Genomic DNA, 25,419 nt, shown 5'->3' with positions numbered 1-25,419 from the left:
CAAGATTCTGCTCACTGGCTTCAACCTCCCCTGCCACTTTTATCTTACTTTGTGAATGAGTCTTATTCTTCTTATGAGATTATAAAAAGCCTTGAGAACAATGGATGTCTTACTTCATCTTTGCATCCTTAATGCCTAAAAGAGCCTCATTATAAATACAGTAGGTGCTTAATAAAGGATCCTGGAATTGATTCACAACTCTCCTGAGTTCCATTTTTTTCAATGAAAATAGCTCTAAGTCCCAAGGTGGCACCATAGTGCACAGAGAGTTTGTTCTGGAGTTAGGAAGACCAGAGTTCAAATTGACTCCAAACACTTACTACTTCTCTAATTGCCCAATCACATTCTACCTTGTTTTGTAATTATTCATGTTTATGTGATACTAATCATCTAATTAAAGTTTAGGTATAATTAATCATGTTTAGGTGATATCCCTAACTAAACTTTAAGGTCCATGCACAGTCTTACCAGCAATGTATTCAAGATGTGACTGAAAACCTTCCAAAACTATTAAAGTTTAAAACTGCACAGAGATTTTTGGGATGCTCTATATTAAAAAGGTATATTCATGTGATGAAAGTGAAGAACTTGAGTTGGGGGAGCATGGTACATTTCACCATTAGGATGGAAATCAGTGGAGGCTGACTCAAACCATTATTGTAATCAGAGGATAAAGGATTGAGGAATTTGATAAACAGGACCCAAGTTTACTATGGAGGTGTGATGGAGGAGTTATGGGGACTTTAATTATCCAGAAATCTATTATAAATTTCTCTTCTAAAAGCAGAGTAGAATCAGAGAAATGCAAATTAAGACAACTCTGAAATACCACTACACACCTGTCAGATTGGCTAGAATGACAGGGAAAGATAATGCAGAATGTTGGAGGGGATGTGGGAAAACAGGGACACTGACACATTGTTGGTGGAGTTGTGCATACATTCAGCCATTCTGGAGAGCAATTTGGAACTATGCTCAAAAAGTTATCAAACTGTGCATACCCTTTGATCCAGCAGTGCTACTACTGGGCTTATATCCCAAAGAGATCTTAAAGAAGGGAAAGGGACCTGTATGTACCAAAATGTTTGTGGCAGCCCTCTTTGTGGTGGCCAGAAACTGGAAACTATGTGGATGCCCATCAATTGGAGATGGGCTGAATAAATTGTGGTATATGAATATTATGGAATATTATTGTTCTATAAGAAATGACCAACAGGATGATTTCAGAAAGTCCTGGAGAGACTTACATGAACTGATGCTGAGTGAAATGAGCAGGACCAGGAAATCATTATATACTTCAGCAACAATATTATACGATGATCAATTCTGATGGATGTGGCCATTTTCTTTTTTTTTTAATTTTATTTTTTATTAATTTTTATAATTATAACATTTTCTTTGACAGTACATATGCATAGGTAAATTTTTTTTACAACATTATCCCTTGTACTCCCTTCTGTTCCGAGTTTTTCCCCTCTTTCCCTCCACCCCCTCCCCTAGATGGCAGGCATTCCCATACATATTAAATATGTTATAGTATATCCTAGGTACAATATATATGTGCAGAACTGAATTTTGTTGTTGTTGTTGTTGCAAAGGAAGGATTGTATTCGCAAGGTAAAAATAATCTGGGAAGAGAAACAAAAGAAAAGAAAACAAAACAAAACAAAAAAACAATGCTCACAGTTTACACTCATTTCCCAGTGTTCCTTTTTCTGGATGTAGCTGATTCTGTCCATCATTGATCAATTGGAATTGGATTAGCTCTTCTCTATGTTGAAGACATCCACTTCCATCAGAATACATCCTCATACAGTATCATTGTTGAAGTGTATAATGATCCCCTAGTTCTACTCGCTTCACTCAGCATCACTTGATGTAAGTCTCTCCAAGCCTCTCTGTATTCCTCCTGTTGGTCATTTCTTACAGAACAATAATATTCCATAACCTTCATATACCATAATTTACCCAACCATTCTCCAATTGATGGACATTCATTCATTTTCCAGTTTCTAGCCACCATAAAAAGGGCTGGGATGTGGCCATTTTCAACAATGAGAAGAACCAAATCAGTTCCAATAGAGCAGTAATGAACTGAACCAGCTACCCAGCAAAAGAACTCTGGGAGATGACTATGAACCACTACATAGAATTAATTCCCAATCCCTCTGATTTTGTCCACCTGCATTTTGGATTTCCTTCACAGGCTAATTGTACACTATTTCAAAGTCTGATTCTTTTTGTACAGCAAAACAACTGTTTGGACATGTATACATATATTGTATTTAATTTATACTTTAACATATTTAACATGTATTGGTCAGCCTGCCATCTGGGTGCCATCTGGAGGGGGAGGGAGAGGAAAATTTAGAACAAAAGGTTTGGCAATTGTCAATGTTGTAAAATTACCCATGCATATATCTGGTAAATAAAAACTATTAAATTTTTTAAAAAAGCAGAGTAGCTAATCATTTATTTATTAGCTTTAATAATAATTTAATCCAGAAGAAATCAAAATTATATCATGTTATGAAAAAGTGCTCTAAATCACTATTAATTAAAGAAATTAAAATTATAACAATTCTCAGGTACCTATTAGAAATGACAAATGCTGGAGAGGATAAGGGAGAAGAGGTACACTAATGTATTATTAGTGGAATTATATACTGGTCCAACTATTCTAGAGAGCATTTTGTAACTATGCCCAAAGGGCTAAAAAACTATGCATATTTTCCATTCGGCAATATCACTACCAAGTTTGTACCGCAAAGAGATCAAACAAAAATGAAAACAACTATACATATAAAAATACCTCTGTGGTTTATTCTGATGGGTAAGAACTGGAATTTGAGAGGATGCCCATCAGTCGGAGAATGGATGAACAAGTTATGGTATATGGTTGTGATGGAATATTAATCTGCTATAAGAAGTGACAAAAAAGATAGTTTCCGAAAAACCCGAAACACAAGAAATGATACAAAGTGAAGTGACCCAAACCAGAACATTGTACTTAGTAACAGCAATATTGTACAATGAAGAATGGTAAATGCCTCAGCTATTTTCCACAGTACAATGATTCAAGACAATCCCAAAAGACTAATGATAAAGCACACTATCCATCTCTGGAGAAAGAACTGATATTATCTGAATATAGACTGAAGCATGCTATTTTTCACTTTCTTTTTTTTTTTTTTATCCAAATCTTCTTGTATAAAATAATTAATATGGAAATATTTTACAAGATTACTTATATCTCTAACAATCAGGGAGGAGGAAGAAGAAAAGAGAGAGGGACAGAATTTCGAATTCAAAAATGTTTAAAATTATTTTAATATGTAATTGGGGAAAAGTTAAAATATATTTTTAAAAAGATATATTAGGAAGTTATGTGAAAAAATTAAGATATTATTTCACTGTTGGTGCAATTGTGAATTAATCCAACCACTTTAGGGAGCAATCTCAAATTATGTTCAAAGAGTTAATAAATTACTTATATCCTTTGACCCAGCAATACTAGTGTTAGGTCTGCTTCCCAAGATGATTAGGGAAAAAGGAAAAAAACATGTATGTTCTAAAATACTTATAGCAGCTCTCTTTGTGTGCAAAGAATTGGAAATTGCAGGGATACCTATCAACTAGAGAATGTCTAAACAAGCTGTGATATATGATTGTGATTGAATACTTCTGTACTATAAGAAACTATATGTTCGTTATAGTTTAGAAAAACATGAAGAGATTTGCATGAAATAAGGAAATGTGAAATGAGCAAAAACAAGAGAATGTTGTATACAGTAATTACAGTATTGTTTTAAGAACAATTTTGAGCAACTAAGTCATTTTGATTATTAATATTCAAATTAACTACAAAGGACCTATGAAGGAAGATGCTATTTGCCTCCAGAGAAAGAACTGATAAAAAAAAGAATGTAGAGTATGGTTTCACACACAAACAAAGACACACATACACATACATATTTGTGTCTAATGATAGCCATCTCTAGGATGGGAGTTGGGAGGAGGGAGAAAAAAATACAAAAAGTGCCTTTGATAAACCCAAAGATTCCCAGATTCTGGGATAAGAACTTACTATGACAAAAACTTCTGTGAAAACTGGAAAATAGTATGGCAGAACCTAGGGATGGATCAATACCTAACACCCTATTTCAAGATAAGGTTGACATGGATTCGTGATTTAGACATAAAGAATGAGACTATAAACAAATTAGGAGAGCAAGGGATAGTTTACCTGACAGATTTTTGGAAAAGGGAGAAATTAATTATCAAACTAGAGATAGATAATATTATGAAATCCAAAATGGATTACTCTGATTACATTAACTTAAAAAACTTTACACAAACAAAACCAATGCAGCCAAGATTAGAAGGAGAAAATTGGGAAACAATTTTTACAGACATTGCCCAATTGATAAATGGTCAAAGGATATAAACAGATAATGTTAAGATGAAGAAATTAAAGCTATTTATAGTCATGAAAAAATGCTCTAAATCACTATTAGAGAACTATAAATGAAAACAATTCTGAGGTACCAGAATTGGATATCTATCAAATTGGCTAAAAAGAAAATTATAAATGTTGGAGGGATTGTAGGAATATTGAGACATTAATGCATTACTGGTGGAGTTGTGAACCAGTAAAATCATTCTGGAGTGTAAGGGCCCTTTAAATGGGCTGCGCCACAGCGCATCATTGAGGCCCGGAAGTAATTTCTGTGGATATTAGGACTGCCTTGTAGGTGGGATCCTGTCCATTTTGAGATAGCTTCGTAATGGGTGACTCTCTTGCTGACTGGCTGTGTGTGTGACCTCACAGGTCCTATGTAAGCCCACTGCAGGCAGCAGTCGTTCTCTTTAACCTGGCGCTCTTCACCCTGGCTCCCTAGCCTGGGTGGCCAAGCCAAGATGGATAGCCAAAAGAGGTAAGGATTTTGGTAGTGAACACATGGGTCTTCTGACCAGGTGTTCACTAGGGAACCAACAAGTCAGGGCATCAGTTAGAGCGTTATGTGAGTAGGTATAATAAAGGCTTTTAAGATTACACATGGCTGTTCTTGAGTGCGCTACCGGTTATTAAGCTATAGATTCAAGAGACTGTGGCCAGAGACCTTTGAAGGCCTCAGAGGAGGCGAGCTGGGTAGAGTTCACACTGCAAAGGACAGTGGTCAAAGGTACTCTGGTGGGTCTAGGACAGACTAGTAATTGTAACTGCCAGGAGAGCACGTTACACTGGAGAGTAATTTGGAACTATGCCCACAGGGCTTTAAAACTGTGCATATCTTTTAATTTAGCAGTGATATTACTGGGCCTATATCCCAAAAAGATGATTTAAAAAGGGGGAAAAGATCCACATAAGGTAAAATGTTTGTAACAGCTCTTTTTGTGGTAGCAAGAAATTGGAAATTGAGGAGATGATTATCAATTAGGAAATTCTAAATAAGTTGTAGAATTTGAGTGTAGTGGAATACTATTGTTCTATAAGAAATAATGAGCAGACAGATTTCAGAAAAACCTGGAAAGACTTACATGAACTGATGGTGAGTGAAATGGTCAGAACCAGGAGAGCGTTGTACACAGTAATAACAAGATTGTATGATGATCAACTATGAAAGATTTAGCTCTTCTCAGCAATATAGTGATCCAAGACAATTCCAATAAACTTAGGATGGAAAATGCCAACCACATCCAAAGAAAGTATTATGGAGGCTGAATGCAGGTTAAAGTACAATTTTTGTTTTCTCTTTCATATGGTTTTCCCCTTTTGTCCTATTTTCCTTTCACAACATGACTAATATGGAAATATGTTTAAAATGACTGTACATGTATAATTTAAATTAGATTGCTTGCTATCTTGGGGTGGGGGGAGGGAAGAGAGGAAGGGAGAAAAATCTGGAACTCAAAATCTTACAAAAATGAATTTTGAAAACAATCTTTACAAGTAATTGGAAAAAATAAACTATATTAAGTGAAAAAATACTTAAGCTAAAAAAAGTTGACAGCAGAAAATGAAAGAAAATGTAGAAAGAAGCACAGAAAATACAGTAGTTTTGAAAACAAGGAGTAGTACTTATATAGTTTTTCAAAAAAGTAAACAGTATAAAATAGAAATTCATGGTATCATAGGAATCTTCCTTTTAGGTTGTATACATGGAAATGTTCTTTTTGTATTTTTTGTGTACTTAAGTTCAAAATGAATTTTTAAAAAAACATGTACTAGAAAAAAGATACTAATACCATATATTGAAGAATAAGAGAAAAGATGGGATGGATGGGCTAATGATAATTGAGAAAAGACAGAGCTGTTCAAAGCTTATTTTGCGTCAGTTATTTTGACCAGAAAGAATGATCTCTGAACTGTAAAGGAAAAAAGCAAAAATGGCTAACAGGGAAATGATGCACAGAAAGCACAGATTTGATAAGATAGTACCTAGCTCCCCATAGTAAATTCAAGTCTCCAGATGAACTACATTTTTGAGTGCTGGGTGAGACTGCTGATTCACTATTATTTTAACATCAGCAAGGTATTAAAGCAAGATCCATGTTAACCCAATTTTCAAAAAATTAAAGAGAACTGAAAACTATAGGCCAGTGACTTGATTGTGATTCTGGGCAAAAACCCAGAGTATATTAATAAAGGGATGATTGGTGAGCATTTAGGGAACAAAATGGGGATTTAAAAGAGTTCGACAAGATGACATCATGCCCAACAAACCTTATGTCCTCTCTTGACAGTATCAAGGTACATCAAGGTAAGGCCATGGCTATATTTTATTTGTATTTTTAGCAAAGCATTTCAGAAAGTCTCTCAATTTCTGTGGAAAAAAGAGACAACTGTGGAATAGATGACAGTAAAATGGATGGATTTAGAAATAGATAAATGGGCCAAGCTCAAAAAGTGATCATCTGTAAAGGGCTAGAACTGACCAATGCACTTGAATAATGACGCACGGGACACTAATTGCCAATTGGACAGTTCCCTATTAACTTGTTTGAAGGTTGACCCTCCCCAGCTGTTCTGTGCTGACTTGATTGGTGGGACAAAGAGGGGGAAGTGATGTGTGTGAGAGGAGTAGGAGGAGGAAGAGGAATTGAGACGCAGAAGCTGACTCAGTCTCTCCGGGTGTTTGAGGGAGGAAGGTGTGTGTGAGGTTGCTAGGCCTAACCCCTGGACCTTGACCGTAAAAGATCAAGAATAAAGACGTTTAGTGATCCTGACTCAGTTGATTTCTGGGAAGACAGAGTTCCAGCAATCATCAATGGTTCAACTTGGAAAGTGGTCTGCCTAGGGAGCTATGTCTGATGCTATGTTTATTTAATATATTTTTCAGTGACTTAAGTAAAGACCCTCCTTTACATGTTTATCAAATCTGTCCATGACACAAAATTGGAAAGGATAGCAAATATGATAGAGACAGTCAAGATTCAAAAAAGATCTTTGCAAGTAAGGATGCTGAGCTGAACTGAATAAGATAAATTTAAAGTATAAAGACTTGCATTGGGGTTCAAAAAACCAACTTCTAAAGTAAAAGATAAGGAGGTAGGCTAGACAGCAATTTATATGAAAAAGATCTGGGGGTTTTAATGGATTGCAAACCCAATATGAATCAGCAGTGTGATATGGCAGTCTTGAACCTTGATAAGAGAGAAAGCTTACAGACATAAAGATGTGACAGTTTTTCTGTACCCTGCTCTAGGCAGACATATAGAATTCTGTTTAAGTTTTCAGTGTCAGGTGAAGCAAGGACACTGACACCATAGAGAGTATCAGGAGAAGAATAGCCAGACTTATGAAGGGCCCAGAGTTCATGCCATGTGAGAATGGTATAGGAACCAGGATATTCAGCCTGGGGAAGAGGAGACTCAGGGGAGACTATGAGAGTAATCCCGAACTAGCTGAAGGGATGACATCTGACACTGGAATTTGATTTATTCTGTTGGCTCCAGAAGGTGGAACTTGGAGCAGTTGATAGAAAAAGCATAGAAATGCAGAATGAAGCTGGAAGAAAGATTATCTGGCAATAAGAGCCATCCCAAAACGTAATCAATGCATTGCTTTAGGAGGTAGCAGCTTCCTCCTCCTCCTCGGAAGAATGCTGCAGAGGGAGTTTCCATCCAAGAATGGGCTGGATTAAATAGTCATCCTTGAATTCCATGATTCTGTGACAATTGGGCTGTTTCCCTAGCACCATGGACAGGGTCCCACATATCACTGGCACTCAGGAAACATTTATCAGTTGGGGGATACAGTAGATAGAGCTTTGGAGTTAGGAAGACTCATTTTTATGAGTTCAATCACTTAAAAGCTATGTGACATCACTCCACTGTTTGTCTCAGTTTCCTCATTTGTAAAATGAGGTAGAAAAGGAAATGGCAAACTGCTCCAATATCTCTTCCAAGAAAACCCCAAATGGAGTCACAAAAAGTCAGACATGACTGAAACGACTAAACAACAATAAAAGATCTATTGGTAGGACTAACAAGGATCACAGATGTCGAAAATTACCTCAGAGACCAACTCCTTCATTTTACGGATGAGCAAACTGAGGCCTAGAAAGATTAAGTAATTTATCCAAAGTTATACTACTTCCTTATGCATTTGACTGTGAACCACTTGAGTTTTGTTCTGCTGGTATTTTAGAAAGGCTGATGTTGGCTTCTCAGCCAGCCTTTTAATTCTTCCACGGTGGGAACCATATCCTCTACCCTTTCTATTTCCCACAAGACCATGTAGATATTTGTTAAAAATAAATCGGTCAATCAATAAACATTTATAAAGCTCTTAAAATGGTCTGGGTCTGAACGTCGAATGCTTCTCCCCCGGTTCCCAAGCATGCTGGTGAACTTCCTGTGGACGCCACATGTTTAGGAGCACTAACCTCGATGTCCTCTAGTACTCTTCACCACCACAGGGTACCCCAGAGGCTCAGCTTCATCAATCATCTTGGCAAAGTCTTCATGACCACCTGTCAAGAAAGGAGAACAAAAGATGCATGGGACTGGTGGGGAAGGAAAGGCAGCATGCTTGCAGGGGGGAGCACTGTGGATGCTTGTGACCAGAACAGAGTGAGGGTGACAGCATGCATTCAGTCACCAAAGCTCTAGAGACACAGGCCAGGCTGACTGGCTAACCAGCTATTTCTTGGCATGGAGTCAAAGGACCCAGTTCCAGTTCCATCTTTATCACTCATTACCTGGGTGACTTTGAGCAAGGAACTTATCCTCTCTGTGCCTCAGTTTACTCATCTGTAAAACAAAGGGGTTAGACTGAATGGCCTTTAAGCTTTGGCTCTAAACCTATGGCCCCAGGTGTCTTACTTCCTCATTAGACATTGCCCTTCTGGCATTCCTATACTTGACTCTCCTCCACAACATGCTGGCACTTTGAAAAATCCATAGTACCAACCTGGACTTTGCCAAGGCCTACCAACCTTGCTTTACACTTGCTCCTGGTTTGGGCCTTGCTTCTACCACTAACAGCAGATTGCCCTGGATCTCCCCTCTCTCCATCAGTTGTCTCATCAGTGACACATGCTGCCCTCACACAAAGGGGCAAGAAAACGACACCAAATTAGAAAAAACAAAATAAAAGGAGTTTCAAAGTTTCTTGTGAGAATGGAGAAATGTTGCTAAAAGAATACAATGGACAGGATGTGGGCAGGGCCCAGAAGACTCCTCTGGGAGGCATCCATCCATCAAAGCAGCAGCTGCAGCCGCGTCCCTTCCCCACTGTCTCCACAATTCTGCCTGGGCTATTTGAGGAAGGTGAACTTAGGAAGAAGGCCAGGGAACAGGATTCTAAAAAATGTTTTTAAATAGTTAAAATAGTTAGTGTTTTATTGATGTTTTGGGGGGTTTAGTAAGATTTTTTTTAAAAGTAGTTAGTGTTTACTGATGTTTTTTATAACATTGTCATGTCCCACTCCCACTAATTATATTTCTCTCCACCCACCCCAACTGAAAAAGTCTTCTTTTATAACAAACAAAAACAGTTAAGGGGAAAAAACTCACAGCATCTGATATCATTATGCAGAAACAGATAGAGGCCTTGAGCTGGAAGGATCTGAGGCAATCCAGTCTGAGCCCCTCTCCACTATGACAGAACAACTGTTTTTTGCAATCAATTCTCTGGAACCAAGATCAAACTTTGGGTATAACTTGAATGTCAATGTCCTCTTGTGTTCTCATTTACATAGTTGTAGTTATTGTATCGAGGGGCAACTAGGTGGCACAGTGCATAAATACTGGGTTTGGGATCTTCAAGATCCCACTCATCGTCATAAGTTCAAATCTGCCTCTGACATGTAATTCTGTGTAATTCTGGATAAGTCACTTCACCCTGTTTGCCACAGTTTCCACATCTGACAAATGAGCTGGAGAAGGAAATGACAAACTATTCCAATATCTTTGTCAAGAAAACCCTAAATGGAGTTTTGAACAAAGTTTTTGTATAGGCGTTTCTTCTGACTTCACCTTTTTTTATTCTGCATAAATGCTTCCTGAGTTTTTCTGAATTCTGCATGTTAATTCTCATGACACAGCATCTGATTCTGTCAACCAGACCAAAACTAGTCTCTAACCTGTAGGTGGCTGAAGCCAAACAAAGCAGGGTAGAGACAGGAGAGTTGGGAATCAAATAGAAGTTTAATTTCAAAGTGAGGAAAATGGCTTGCAAATGAGGAGGGAACAAGACATATGTGCTGGGGCCCTGTCCCGCATGGGGGAAGCTGAGGCAGTGAGGGGAGATTGCAATACTTAGACCTATGGCTGTGCAGTGAGCTATAGTCCTGGCAATGAGGAGTAATACTAATGATGTGATAAGTACAATTCATAGTAGAATTTCATGATCAGAAACAATTCTGAGATTTTGCTATGGCTGAGATCATCCAGAGTGAACACAAAGGATTGTTGTTCTGCCAAGCTCTGAACACAGCCTGCTTGCTGGATCCTACCTCTTGAAAAACAGGTTGTCTTCTCATATCTTAACAAATCCATTTGGATATCACAGTTACAGCTATCCCAGAGGGAGGTATCCCTTTGTTTCCCAGTTTTTTCCTACTGCCATAAATATTTTGGCATATAAGAAATTGTTCCTTTTGTCTATTTACTTCTTTGGGACACCCATACAGTATGAATCACTAAGTCAAAGGACTTTGAGTTAAGTGATTTTTTTTTAGTATAATTCCAATTTTTTCCATATTATATTCCATATAATTCCATAATTCCATAATCCATGGCATTTCCATGAATAGAATATAAATGTGTCTGACTTTGACAGTCTCCCCTATATTGATTAGTTCTGTCTTTTATCATTTTATCAATGTTATGGATATGAGTTGAAAGTTGTTTTAACTCTATTCTGTGCTTTCATTACCATGCCTGAAATGCTTTCCCTCTTCACCTGTTAGTCAGTCAGCCAATAAACATTTATTAAACATTATGTTTAATATATGCCAGACACACCGAGCTAAAAGTTGGGTATAAAAATATGAAAAAAAGACTATCCTTACCCTCAAGGAGCTTATAATCTAGGGAAAAGATAACACACAAAAGAGGGGAGTAGAATTACAGGTTGGAAGCGGTGGAGAAAGGCATGAAAGAAAAGTCTAGAGAAGTGTGACCAAGTAGGAGGAATGAAGAAGCTTCCTTGTTTCTTTGACCTTAATTTACAGCTGAAATCCTACCATCTGCACAAATCCTCTCTGATCTTCCCTCCTCACAAACTCCCCATTACTACTGGATTCCCTCTTAGATGACTTCCCATTTGCCATTTAAATTGTGTGATTAGTGTCCTATAATAGGGCTTGAGATAGGTAATGCTAAGCTGCTTTCATTCCCATGTTTTGCTTTTTTTAAATCATTTCTTTTTAAGCTCTTAACTTTTCTTCCCTCCACATGAATTCTGGTATTCTTTCATCAACTTCTGAAGTAATGGATGTTTGTGAAAGAACCAGCCATAACATTCTACCTATTACAGCCAGTTTTGTGTAAGTGTATAACAAAGAAGGGCTCAGATTATCCCCAGTCATAATGCAGATGTGGCCAGACATGACCATTCTGCAGGTATTATAGAAGTGCTCCCTCTAGAAAGAGCAGGAGAGTTGTACTGGCTGTCCCTGAGGCGTCTGATTGTGTCTGGATGTTTGAGCCACCCTGCCTGGGAGACAGTGAGTCTGCAGGGAGAGGGTCTGTAATTAAAAGACATATCCTGGATCAAGGTATTCCTAACAATACTCTCTGAGCCACACTCTTGCCATAAGGGCCTACCAATGCCACTAATGGCTAGCCCATCCATCAATGCTCTACAGCCCTCGATAGTCAGACATCAATTAATTCCTTCCTTCAATCAATAAATCACACTAATTGCACACTTAGTGCCTTACAATACACCTTCCTGTAGAAGGATGAACCAGGAGGCCCAGAAAGGAGAACTGAGAAAGAAGATGAATTTAGAATTTTTCAGGGTTCTCAGATTTTCTAACCAAGGCCGTGGCTTACATTGTGGGGGGGGGAGTGGGCATGGGACATATGGGACATAGATAGGTATCTTATTACATTTATCTCTCAATTATGCCAGCCTTAGGGACTAGGAGATCAAGAATTGAAGTAAAGAAGAGTATTCCAGCAGCCAGCAAAGGTTGGAGCCCAGACAACAGGTCCAGGCAAACAAGTTGTATGGGTAGATGGCAGCAGGAAGAGCTATAAGGTACAACAAATAAGATCTCAATCCTAGAATGTATGAAAGATGTGGTTCCCCATGGAGAGCAGGCTCCATTCCAGTTTCTACCATGGGTTGTGAGAAGATCTAAAAACAAAGAAAAATTCTAAGGCGAGAAAAAGGGGACCTAAACTAAGATTTGGAGCCTAAAGTTTTGGAGGCTGGAAGGAGGAAGGATTGACATAGAAAAGAAAAAAGGGAAGAAAAATCTCTTGAGTATCTGGAGGTGGATAGAATCTTCCCACAAAGGACAGGCTTAGACCTTCTGAAGAGAGGGACCTTATTTTCTAACTACTAGTTCTGAGATTCTCTTATATGTAGTGGGAGAGGAAGAAAGGAAGAAAGGGGAGATAAAAAAAAAAGGGGTGAGGGAAACTCATTGCTACCAAAAATATTTACGGCAACTCTTTTTCTGGTGATAAAGAATTGCAAACTGAGGAGCTGACCATCAATTGTGCAATGACTCAAAAATATGCTCTATGATTGTGATGGAATACTACTATACTACTAGAAATGTCGACCAGGATGTTTTCAAAAAAATCTGAAAGACTTACATAAACAATTTATTCTATAACATCAACAACATAAAAAAAATAACTTTGAAAGACTTGATTCATATCAATGCAAGCTCAACTATGATTCCAGAGAATTGATGTTGAGGATGTTGCCCACTTCCTGACCCAGAAGTGACAGACTAATATATGCTGCATTATTGTGCATGGCCAATATGGGAATGCTTTGCTTCAGTTAGGTGGCACAGTGGATAGAACTCCAGGCCTGGAGTCAGGAAGACTCATCTTCCTGAGATACTTCTTTAGCCACTTACCAGCTATGTGATCCTAGTCAAGTCATTTAATCTTGTTTGCCTCAATTTCCTCATTTGTAAAATGAGCTAGAGAAGGAATCAACATACTACTCCAATATCTTTGCTAAGAAAACTTCCTAAAAGGATCTTAGAGTTGGAAATAAAAGAAAAAATTATACTGGTTAGCTTGATTGTGTTAATCTATTCAACGATTTTTTTCCCCAGTTGATAAAAGGGAAACAAATAAATGCTTAATGATTGAAATTTTTTTTTAAAAGTAGCAGCATTAAAGAAAAAGGGAAAAAAAGACTTCAAGGTCCAGGTGATGCTTCCATCTGTGCCGATGAATGAAAGCAGAAAATTTAGAAGGGAAAGTAGGCTATGAACAGATGGATAAGAAGTTGGTGCTAAGGAGAATAGGAGTTGGCTTTCTTACTATGACTTAAGATATAGGAATGAAAGGGCTCTTGGCCAGAGATTGAAAATACTGAAAAGGACCAGGAAGATTGCAGTTGCCTGGAGACTAGCTGATCTGGTTAAAAGATTTTAAAATTGAAAAACAGAAGGGGAGGGAGAAAACTACTGAGACAACAGCTATTAAACCAAATATAATAGTGAGTAATATGAATGAGGTAAAGAATCTCAATGTTTTAAGGGATCTCAAAGCCCATCTAGCCCAATCCATACCTGAGCAATAGGAATCCCTTCTACATTACTGACAAGGGATAATCCATCCCTCACCTAAATACCTCCAGTGACAAAACACTCATTACTGAGATGTTTATAAAGCATTTAGCACAATGTCAGGCACATAGTAAGTGCTTAATGAATACTTATTCCTTTTCTTTTCCTTTCTCTACCTCCAGAGTCAGCCCATTATACTATAGATAACTCTTAATTGTCAGTAAATTTCATTTTAGGTAGACCTGAAATTTGTTTCTTAATTTCCAGTGCTAATCTCAGATCTGTTCTTTGAAGTAAAACAAAGCAAGTCCTAAGCCAACCCTTGAAAAATTTGAAAACAACAATCATCTCCCCATCTCCCAATCTTTTCTTCTTTTGGATGAATATTCTTAATTCTTTCAATTCATCATATGGCATGATTTCTAGTTCCTTCATCTTCTCTGTAAAGTCTTTCCTAAATTGTAGCGCCCAGAAGAGAATAGTCCACAGGTGATCTGAGCAGGACAGAGTACAGAAGCACCAGAATCTCCCTTCTACCTCCTTATTTTGGACTCCTTTCTCTTACTGTGACCTAAGACTGTGTTCGTTGGCTAGACTGACCCTTCACATGATAGGCCATCAACACTTATAGAAGCCTTCTCATGAAATACTGTTTAGCCACATCTACCATGCTTATATTTAGGAGATTGATTTTTTTTGAACTTATGCACAAGGCTTTATATTTATTTCTAATTAACTTACAACTCATTAGATTCAATCTATTTCTCTAATCTTTCAAGATCTCTTTGGATAATGAATCGATTATACAGTGTATTAGCGATCTTTTGTGAAGTATTTGTTTAAAGTTTATGTGGCTTAATTTGTACTATTGAATCTAATAGGTGAACCAATATCCAATCTACTGAATTCTGTCATCAACCAATCCATGCTTCTTGAATTTTTTTGTTCACAAAAATGTCATGAGGTTTTTGTCAAATACTTTGTGAAATCTAGATACACTATGTCTATGGTATTCTCTGTTCTACCACTCTGGTAGAAAAGAAATGATGTTAGCTTGGTGTGATTTAATCTTAATGATGATAATAGTACTAATAATAATAACTTTAAGGTTTGCAAAATATTTTATAACTATTACATTTTTATCCTAACAAAACCAGGGGTTTGTTAAGGAGGAGCTAGGGTGCCATTATTATCTCTATTTTATAGAAGAGGAAACTGAGGCAAACAGAGGTCAAATGATTCTTGCCTAGTCATATAGCCAGTAAATATCTGAGATTTGAACTCAGGTCTTCCTGACTCCAGGCTCAGTATTCTATCCAGTGCACCACCAAACCACTGTGAACCCATGCTGGCTCACAGAATGCAGAGCAGTGATCACTGAGTATTCACAAGTCACTACTTTACTACGATTTCCCAGAATTTAATCAAGAATCCATGCCAAGCTTATTAATTTGTAATTATTTTGGCTTTTTAAAAATGTAAGTATTTTGTTTTTGACACATTAACCACATCAAGAACAAGTCCCTCCCATAATACACTTCTTCCCTAACAAAGAGTGGGGAAGAATGATCTAAGGGAGGGATAATACCACATATGTCACTTTTCTATTTCAATCTCCAACTGTGTCTTCACAGAAAGGAAAAATGTGCTTTTACTTGAATGACCTGAAACATCCATTGTCTACTGTTCTCAAGCTGCATTTTATTCCTTTTTGGGGGTGCCATCCTTCACCCTGTTGTCATCACTGGGCACACTGTTCTCCTCATTCCTTTCCTTTCCTTTTTATGTCTTCCCATGTTTGTCTGAATTCTTCATATGCATTGTTTCTTATGATGTAATTAAATTTCATTTCATTCACATTCACACTTTTTTCACCCATTCCCCAAAGTTAATCAGCTTGATACCTAGTTATTTCTTCCCCTAGATGGTAGTTCCCTTCAGGCAAAATGAGCAAGGTTCAAGTACTATGAAAAGGATGAAGTGTCTTCCCTCAAAAAATAAACAACTAAATGTCTATGTAGCTATGTAAATATGTGCTTATATATCATGTGTGTGTATATACATATACACAGCTCTAATTATTGGGAAATTCATCCTGCCATCAAGTCTAAATATATATGTATATGTGTAAGTATGTATGTGTATTTATTGTATACACACACATATATCTGAGCTTAGTTTAAAAGTGTTGAACAAGACTGGGCATACTAGTAAGGGGGCCTCTAATTTGCCAAAGGCATTTCTATCTAGAGTGTCCTACAGAATATTTTCAGGTATAAGAATGACTTGAGACTGCTGCGGATTTGGAGATAAACTATTGGTAGCTATCCCAGAATCCCCAGGAAGCAAAAGTGCTTCCCTACTTTGCATGGCCCCCTCTACATTGTCTATGGAGTTATTAGGTCTTGGGGTTCCATTTCTTCCTGCTTAATCTAGCATTTTCCCAGCTTGAATCCTTTCCTCTGTTTCTACCTTTTATAATTCCCCATTGAATGTAAACTCCTCAAAGTCAAAAATTATTTTATTTTTGTCCCTATGTCCAGAGCCTAGCACATCTTTCATGTAGGAAATATTTAATAACTATGTGTTGAAAATAATGGAAATAATGAATGCTGTGACAAGATCAGCTCCAAAGAAAAGAACCTTCCTTCCTTTTTTACAGAGCTGTGGACTGTGGGGATGGAATACTGTATATGTTGGAGTAGTCGATTGAAGTGGTGGGTTAGGTTTGCTGCACTAGATTTTTTCCCTCTTTTTTATTCTGTGTTACAGATGGGACAGGAAGGCATGGGGGGAAAAGACCTATGCCTTGGAAAATGTAAATGATATAAAAATAAAAGATGTCAATAAAAATTAAAACAAAAAAAATTATTAGAAAAAAATGAGTTGTTAAAGGTGCTAATGAGGGAAAAATACAACTAAGATCAGGTCAGTGTATCTTGGTCAAGGTCATAAGAGTAAATCAGGATGTCATCCCAACAGAGGACCAGGAGTTCATGAAGTGCTGAAAAAGGAGTGGGTATTGTATAACCTAGGGAAAACAACTATTTATTCTTACTGACCAACATGCCTGGAAGGCAGGATTTGCCCTCTTGGACATGGAGTCCTACCAGATGTCCAGAATGTAAAAACAAAACAAAACAAAATAAAACTAAACCAAAACCAGTCTAATTCAGCTGATTCAGTCAGTCTGGCTAGAATTTATAGAAGGAGACACAACTTGTGAATGATCATAAACCTCAATGCTTGAGAAACAAGAACATCTTGCTTTTCTCTTTAAAAAGAAAACAAACAAGGAAAACCAATCAGGCCTGGAGTCTCCTTGGACAAGGTGGAACAGCATCACAGGATCCCAGAAATATAACAATCTCTAACCACTATGCAGACCAATAACCCATTCCCAGAATCCTCAATGAGTGGGCATCTAGTCTCAGCTTGATGACCTCTGGGAAGAGGATTGTATTGCCTTCAGAGGAGGATTCTTTACTCTAGAATAGCTCTAATTGTTGGGAAGTTTGTCCTGCCATTAAGTATAAATGTGACCCTTTACAGCTTATATCCCTTCCTCCTTATTCTGCCTTCTGAGGACAAAACCAGAATCAGCTGAATCTTTCTTTCTGCCTTGCCAGCCCCTCAGATATAAGAAACTGGCTCTCATATTCTCCCCTCTCCCCCAAATACTTTTTTCTCCACACTAAACATCTTCAATTCCTGTAACTGAATAACCCCTTGCAGGATGTTTTGTATTCCTAAAATGAAGTTGTCTCAGGTTCAACTCTCATATGTAATTGGCCAGCCAGGTGGAATCTCAGGAACTGGGTTAAAGAACATTATAGGATCTATTCAGGGGCAACCTGCATAACTCTCTAGCACTAATGACACTTAAAAACTACTGATACTGAGATGAGAAGGCAATCTTGTATATGGTAGAGAATAGTGAATGAATGGAAGCCTGGCAATTGTGATAGCAATAAAGGAAGCGAAATAATTTCCGAGTGTGAAGAAATATCTAAGACTGTGTGGCTAATTAGCCAGTTAAACTATAGTATAACTAAAAATAAGGGAGAAGGGTAACATCTTTTATTCTATAATCTATAATGTTACCCTCATCAGATCATCATGGATCCATCTTCATGATTCCAGGGGTCTTGACCTCAGGCACCATTTATTAGCATGCAGCATTACCAATGATGCTTAGAGTTGTTGAAGTACCCGCTTATGTTGGAAGGAATTGGAGTCTAAGATGTTTCAAAAAGCAAATCATATAAGAAAAGTTATTCAACAGCTCCTAGTCTTTGAACCAGCCATCTGATCACTACTATTGGTCACTTTTCCCAAGGAAGTCAATAGTAAAAAGAAAGATTTCACATGTAATAAAATATATCATCACAATACTTTCTGCAGTGGAAGTGAGTTGTTGTCCACTTACAGGGAGAATAACAAATAAGTGCATTGTTGAATATAATAGGATATTGTAGCCCTGTAAGAAATGGCCAATATGAGAAATTCAGAGAAACTGTATGAACTGATAGACAGCAGGGCAAGCAGAGGCTGGGAAATCTTACGTGCAATGACTACAATAATGTAAATAAAAACCATGCAAAAAGACAATGAATAAATACAACATCCAGCTGACCATAGAAAACAAATGTGGCAGAAGTTTGGTTTTAATAATTTTTGTTATTAAGGGGGGAGACGTGTGAGTGAGTGAATGTATGTGTTTGTATACATCTGCATGCATGCATTTTAGCGGTTTGGGAAGGACATATTACAGGAATGACTCTGACGTAAAAAAAGCATACAGAGATGAATTTTTAAGAATTCTAAGTTTTCAGAAACACCTGAATCCATAATCCTCAGTAGTCCCAAAACACTAGCTTGAAAGACTGAAGAAGTTAATTAGTAATAAGGCCATAGTTCCCAAAATTCTTGAGAAATAGGGCTGGGCTAGCACAGAAGAACTCTAGCAAGTCAGAACTCAGACCAAATATAATTCCAAATCAGGATGGATAAGATTTCATCCACTTCTACTGAAACTAGTTAATTAGTAAGAGGAATAGTTGGCCCCTTTGCCAACAAAGTTTGTCTGACTCAGGTCTCAAACATAAGATTCCCAGCCCAGGAGAAATCTTTGCCTACCAGGGAGAAAGCATGGCTGTCTACCAGAGGGAATGTGTCAAGGGAGAGGAGTCTGCTAACAAGATCTCAAAGTGACCCAGGTACAGAATGTCAACACAGAGTCATGGGGCAGAAAAGGATTATCTGTTTACCTAGCAGAGCTCATTTACCAGGGAACAAGAACTTCAAAGGCGAGGTTACAATAAATCTGGTCCAGGTTCAAAATCACAGGTTAACAAGGTTAACAACACATTTATTAATACAGATATAAATAGAAATATAGCTACAGGCAGGAAAGGATCAAAGCAGAGGTTTAATGGGAATACCAGATTTGATTTATTTCTCGGCTGTCTTTATGCCATCAGGCACAGTGTTTGCCAGTTTTTCTCCCTGGCTGACTTAAGGTGTAGTTGATATCATGGGTAGCAAGGGACAGAAAACTGAATAACCAAGCTAATCTAAATTGTATGTGAAATAGGAGCAGATAGAGTCTAAAGGAGAGCCTGAAATAAATAAAGTACATGAATTGTAGTAGTATATATGCTTTAGGAGAGCTGCTCAGCAATGTTTGGGACAGGCAAAAATGCCAAATGGTGATACTGTGAATAGGTGAGATAGGTATATTCAGTTTCTCTCCAAAAATTATAGTATAAACTCGGTAAAAAATTGTTATGGATGGTGAAGTTGATGAGGAAAGATCTGATGGAAATGAGTTCTGAGCATGGTTTTGGAGGAGAGATGGATAGAGACTGAAAGAAGGAAAAAGGAAAGGAAATTCCACATGAATGGCACAGTTACTTCCAAGACACAGGAATGAGAAAAAGCGAGATTAATTTGACTAATGCAGAGAATCCTGCTTGGAAAACAAGAGATATGAAGAGATTTGAAGGAAAGGAAGATAGAAAAATACCAAGAATTCAAGAGGTTAGAGTCTGACTTCATTTCAAGTCAACTCACCATAGGAAAATGTGTCTGGCATGGGAACCCCATGTCCCGCCAGCTCTTGGAATGTCCAAAACTTGTTGATGCAGTTCAAAATGCTCTGGGGGCGATTGACCAGGCGGCAGCCTAGCTTCTCCAGGTGTCTCAAGACAGTGATGTCACTGTCCGATTGAACTGAAGGTGTGGGCACCCGCACAAGCACTACATCTGGGAACGTCGTCAGAGCCTTCTGGTTCACCTGCAGGCCTGCAAGAGAAGAAGAGAAGTGAGCATGGTGGGGAGGGAGGTGGGGTGTAGCAGAGACCATCTCTCTCTGTCTACAAGGGCCCAACAGCAAAGACCTCCCCCTCACAGTCCTCAGGGCCAAGCTTTTTTGGAAGATGGACTTTGAAGTGGCCATTCTGTTGTCAAAACAAAACAAAACACAACACAGCACAGCCCAACTTGACATTTCCAACAAATGTAGACAGCATGATTATGGTAAAACACTAGGGCTCACCCAGAAGCAAGAGCAATAAACAGTGAGTTCTAGCTAAAAGGAATCTCAGGAGAACATTTTGTCCAGACTCCTGTTCCTTGCAGAAGTCAAACTCATACCTCTGTCATATACAGGTATCTAGGAGAGTGAAGACTTAAAGAAAGGGAATTATCTATTTCATTTATGGAATTAAAATCTAATAGTCCTTCAGTGACTTAAGGGGGAAAAAAACCAATTCCCCTCCATTAGACTGTGACCTCCTTAAAAGCAGAGAATTTGGTTTTTTACCTTTCTTAGAATTCCTAATATTTAGCCAAGTGCTTAGAACATAGTAGGTGTTTAATAAATGCTAGTTGATTGATTTAAAAGTTATTTACCACAAATCAATCCAGTAAGAATTTACTTGAACACCTACGATGTACCCAAGATCCCATGTGGATGAAGAAAGGGAAGGGAGATGCACCATTTTACTAAATGTGCTTTCAGGGCTCTTTCCCACACTAGTACTAACAGCCATAGCTTTAAGGAAATTCATGTTCCCTTACTTAACCAGGAGTTGGCTGCAAAACCAAGTAAGTGGTATGAGACATTGGTATGATGATAAGGAGGCAACGAGCAGATCACACATTCTCTAGGGAGGGAAAAATCAGAAATAAGGCAGGAAGTAAAAATAATAACCTATTATACTGACTCAAAACTGCCTCCCCAATTTCAAGGGGAAGGAGAAGAGAGAAATAATTGAGGGGAATTGCTATTAACAATAGCTAGATTTATAATAAAGTATTAAAATATAATTATATTATGTAGTCATAAACATGTGAAATATTTTATTATATACACTAATACAATGTATATAATTTGTGTACATTAAAATAGCATTTTAAGACTTGCAAAGTGCTTTGAGAACATGCTTTCATTTTATCAATGCCCATACTTAAGCCTGATGAGGTAAACCTTGCAGATTAGGGCATAATTACAATTTGCTTTGCAGTTTGCAAAATGTTTTTATATATCAGCATGATCATGCTGTGTGCTATTAGGTAGATTCTTTAGATATTCCCATTCCCATTTTAGAGATGTGCAAACGGGGGCTCAGAAAGAGGCTAAATGATTCCATAGTTGGAATGCTAGTGATAAAGGCAGGATCTGAACCATGCCACTCTGATTCCAAGTCCTCACCACACTATCTAGGTGCTTCCACATTATCTCTCTCTTTCCCCCAGTCTCCTGAGGAAATTGAATTTTCTGAAGAATTCATGCTCTAACCATGCCCTGAACAGCTGCTGGTGACAACCTCAGGCAGGCCATGGAAAGGTAATGAGAAGAAAGTAATAGGGGTGAGGGGTGGGAAATGGGACAAACATACATATTATATGTCCTCAAACTAGAAAAAGCACAAGGGCCAGACCAACACCACCTACAGAGACAACCGTGCTGAATAAGGCAGAAGATTTATGGAAATCCTGCCATCGGATGAGAAGAATAGCTTTGCAACAGAAAAATAATCCAGAGGAATAAGAAGCAGCAGAAGTTTCTAGCTTTTGGAACCCCACACAAAACCATGGACAGATAAACTCTTATAGGGGGAAAATGAATTACTCAGAAAATATCAACAATGAACAAGTGGATGGAGACAGCTCAGCCTCAACATGGGGGTTCACAAACACCTAGGAAATCTTACCAGAACTTCATCTCTCTTCTCCAAAGGTAAAGCTTTGGGCTTGGCTCATTCCAACTGGAGCCTTTAATAAATGAAGACTGGAACTGGTTAAGGTGCAGCCCAACAGGCTCAGGTAAAGCAGTTATCTACACTCTATTTCTCTGGGCTCCAGGCTGTCTGTCCATCCCTGTGCTGGGAGATACATGATTGGTTTAAAGAAGTAGTCACTGGTCCAATCACTTTTCTGTCCCTCTTCTGAGGTTTGCCCCATAACAGAGCTGCTATATCGTCCCCATTGCTCCTCTGGCTAACACCTCTGGGCCTAGTGCCCTCAACCCACTCCCTGCCACGATTCTGGGAGTAGGCGATCGGATGCCAAAACCCATGGCTTCTGTAGGAGGAGCAGTTTCTTCTACAGCAACTGGAAAAGTGGTCAAACCACCAGGGAGGGAAAAGCAAACAAAGGAGGGAAAATGTGGATAAGGGGAGCTCACCAAGGAATGGATTTGAGAATGACAGACCATAAAAGGGAATCCCCTATGCTAGAAAGAAGTAGGGAATATGGGAGACAGAAAGTGAGGAGAGACAAAGAACAAAGCCAAATCTGATACCAGAAACTCCTGGCCACACAGAGGCAGGACCAACTCAATGCTAAAATTATAAAGAAAGGACGATCAATTTAGAGCTGGAAATGATCTAAGCTGACACCCTCATTCTAGAGAGAAGGAAATTGAGGCACAGAGATAATGTGATTTGCCTCAGGCCACACAGAGGTATAATGACAAAGCCAGAATTCACAGTGCGTGCTCTGAATTCTCTGCTGGTCACTTTGCTGAAGACTCCCATTTGCTCTTAGAGCCCCCTCTTTCCCTGTCCTGACACAGAATATCCCCTGCTTCTTCTTGCTCCCTGGCCTCTGTCATAGCCTGCTCCTGGGAAAGGATCTGATCAGCTGAGTCATGAGGAGGTGCACCTGCCTAATAAAGCTTACTGTATTACTTCCAAGATTGGTTTCAATAGCAAATGAGAAAAGTTAGCCCAAAGGAATGAGCCTTTAATTATGGAATGTTAGCATGGATGAGCAGGTGGGGGAAGAGACAGCTTTGGGTAAAGAGACCTTCTCCAGGCCTTAGAATCACCTCCCTCCTGCTACATTCTCAGTCTGGTCCACTGCAAGAACTAGAAAGGACAGAAATATAAAAAAGTGTGTGTGTGTGTGTGTGTGTGTGTGTGTGTGTGTGTGTGTGTGTGTGTGTGTGTGTGTCTTGAAAGTGGGTGGGAAGGAAAAGTGGGATGTGCCTTTCTCAAACAGCAAGTCTTTTCATGTGATTAACTATGTTACCCAGTGTCTGAAGAATAGATCTGACAAAGAAATATGTATTCTACTTTCTTCAGTGGGAACTGAAAATAGTTTTTATGCATTCTTGCTGAAGAATAGAACTAGTTGGGGACTCTTGGCCTACATCTGTGAATGCTTGTTGCCTTTATCTGCCTTCCTACAGCCAATCAGTTTGGAACAATATTTCCCTTGGCCCTGGGATTTATCAAGTTTAGCCTCAACCCAAGCCCTAAAGGTCAAGTGTTTGGAAGAAGCTCTGCTTCACTTTTGCCCATTATATATGAGGCTGATCATCTGTTAGGAGCAGGCACTTTCAAGTCTGAAAAAAATAACACAGTTATAGACATAACTGAAAATCCATTCTGCAACAGGAACCATTTGTTCAAAAAACACTTATTATGTTCCTCTGATACCATGTGCTAGGCACATGAACATAGATGGAGAATGTTGAAAAGGTACAATCTTTGCTCTCAAGGGACTTACTCACCAGAGGGTGCACTGGGTACACTCAAAACGGGTTTCCAAAAATGTGGATTCACAATGATTATCTTATTCTTTAACAACAACAAAATGGGAAATTACTTATTTTTTACCATAATTTCCAGTTACCATTTTGGCATATTCTTCATACCAAAATGTTGAAGAATTATCCAAACTCATTGCCCCTTATCATTTTCCCTCCCCTCCCTCTGTCAAAGGTACCATCATCCTTCTCTGTAACCACACTCACTCCCTCAATATAATCTTCCATGTTTGACACCTCTATCTTATTCTCCTATCTTATTGCCCCCTGACTAGGTCTAGCCCTCATTATCTCCCACCTGGACTGCTGAAGTAGCCTTCTGGTTACTCTCCTTGTCTCTTCCCTCTCCAATTCACTTTCACGAAGCCACCAATGTGATTCTTCTCATGCACAGATCTGACCACGTCTTCCCTATCCCTCCTCTCAATCCTAAAATTTTTTTCATTCAGTGGCTCACTATTACCTCTAGGATCAAATAGTAAGTCCCTTCACAACACTGCACTCTGCAATGGAGCCACACTGGTTCACACGTGTTCCTTGCACACTATAATTCATCTCCTGTCTCTGGGGTTTTGCCCTGGATGTTTCCAAGGCCTGAAACATTCTCCTTTCCAACAAATGACTCTTGGAACCTTCTTTTAATTCTCAGCTCAAAGATGGGCTTTTGCAAACCTTTTCAGATCATCCAAGGCTCCAGAGCCACCATGCCCTCTAGGGTTACCTTCCCTCTACTCAATCTTGTATATTCTGATTTACATATGTTGTTTCTTATGTTAAAAGGCAAATTCCTTGAGGGTGGGGATTGGAGTTTTTTGTTTTGTTATTCTCTTTATATCCTGCAGCATGGGTATTTAGTACTGTGCCTGGTACCTACTAAGTACTTAATACATGCTTGTGGATCCATCGATTGCCTCCTCTTCTTCCTTTCTTCCCTGCCACTCACTCCTCAAACCCTCCCTGACTTGCATTTCCACCAGTCTTCTAAACCTTCTCTCTCCAAACATCGACAAAATGAAGATTTGGAGATGACTAGATCCACTGGCAATTCCTTGGTCTTCATTCTCAAACCTTCTGAAGCATTTGGCAACGTTAGCCAATCAATCAAATCACAAGCATTTATTAAATGATACCATGTACCAG

At 38.5% G+C, this 25,419-nt stretch overlaps 1 protein-coding gene across 1 annotated transcript in view; it reads right to left on the bottom strand.

The window, feature by feature from the left end:
* RIMKLA (ribosomal modification protein rimK like family member A) overlaps nucleotides 1–25,419 on the bottom strand; it is a 67,816-nt gene that overhangs the window by 22,049 nt on the left and 20,348 nt on the right. The window contains exons 2-3 of the mRNA XM_074305483.1: nucleotides 20,295–20,525; nucleotides 8,892–8,978 (exon numbers count right to left, since the gene is read on the bottom strand). Of these exons, the coding sequence (XP_074161584.1) occupies nucleotides 8,892–8,978; nucleotides 20,295–20,525 (318 nt within the window). The remainder of the gene's footprint in view (nucleotides 1–8,891; nucleotides 8,979–20,294; nucleotides 20,526–25,419) is intronic.

The sequence above is a fragment of the Sminthopsis crassicaudata genome, chromosome 3 (genome assembly GCF_048593235.1).
Source record: "Sminthopsis crassicaudata isolate SCR6 chromosome 3, ASM4859323v1, whole genome shotgun sequence".
Taxonomy (NCBI): Eukaryota; Metazoa; Chordata; class Mammalia; order Dasyuromorphia; family Dasyuridae; genus Sminthopsis; species Sminthopsis crassicaudata.
Note: the sequence above shows the minus strand (reverse complement) of the source record. Positions and strands in the feature narration are given on the sequence as shown.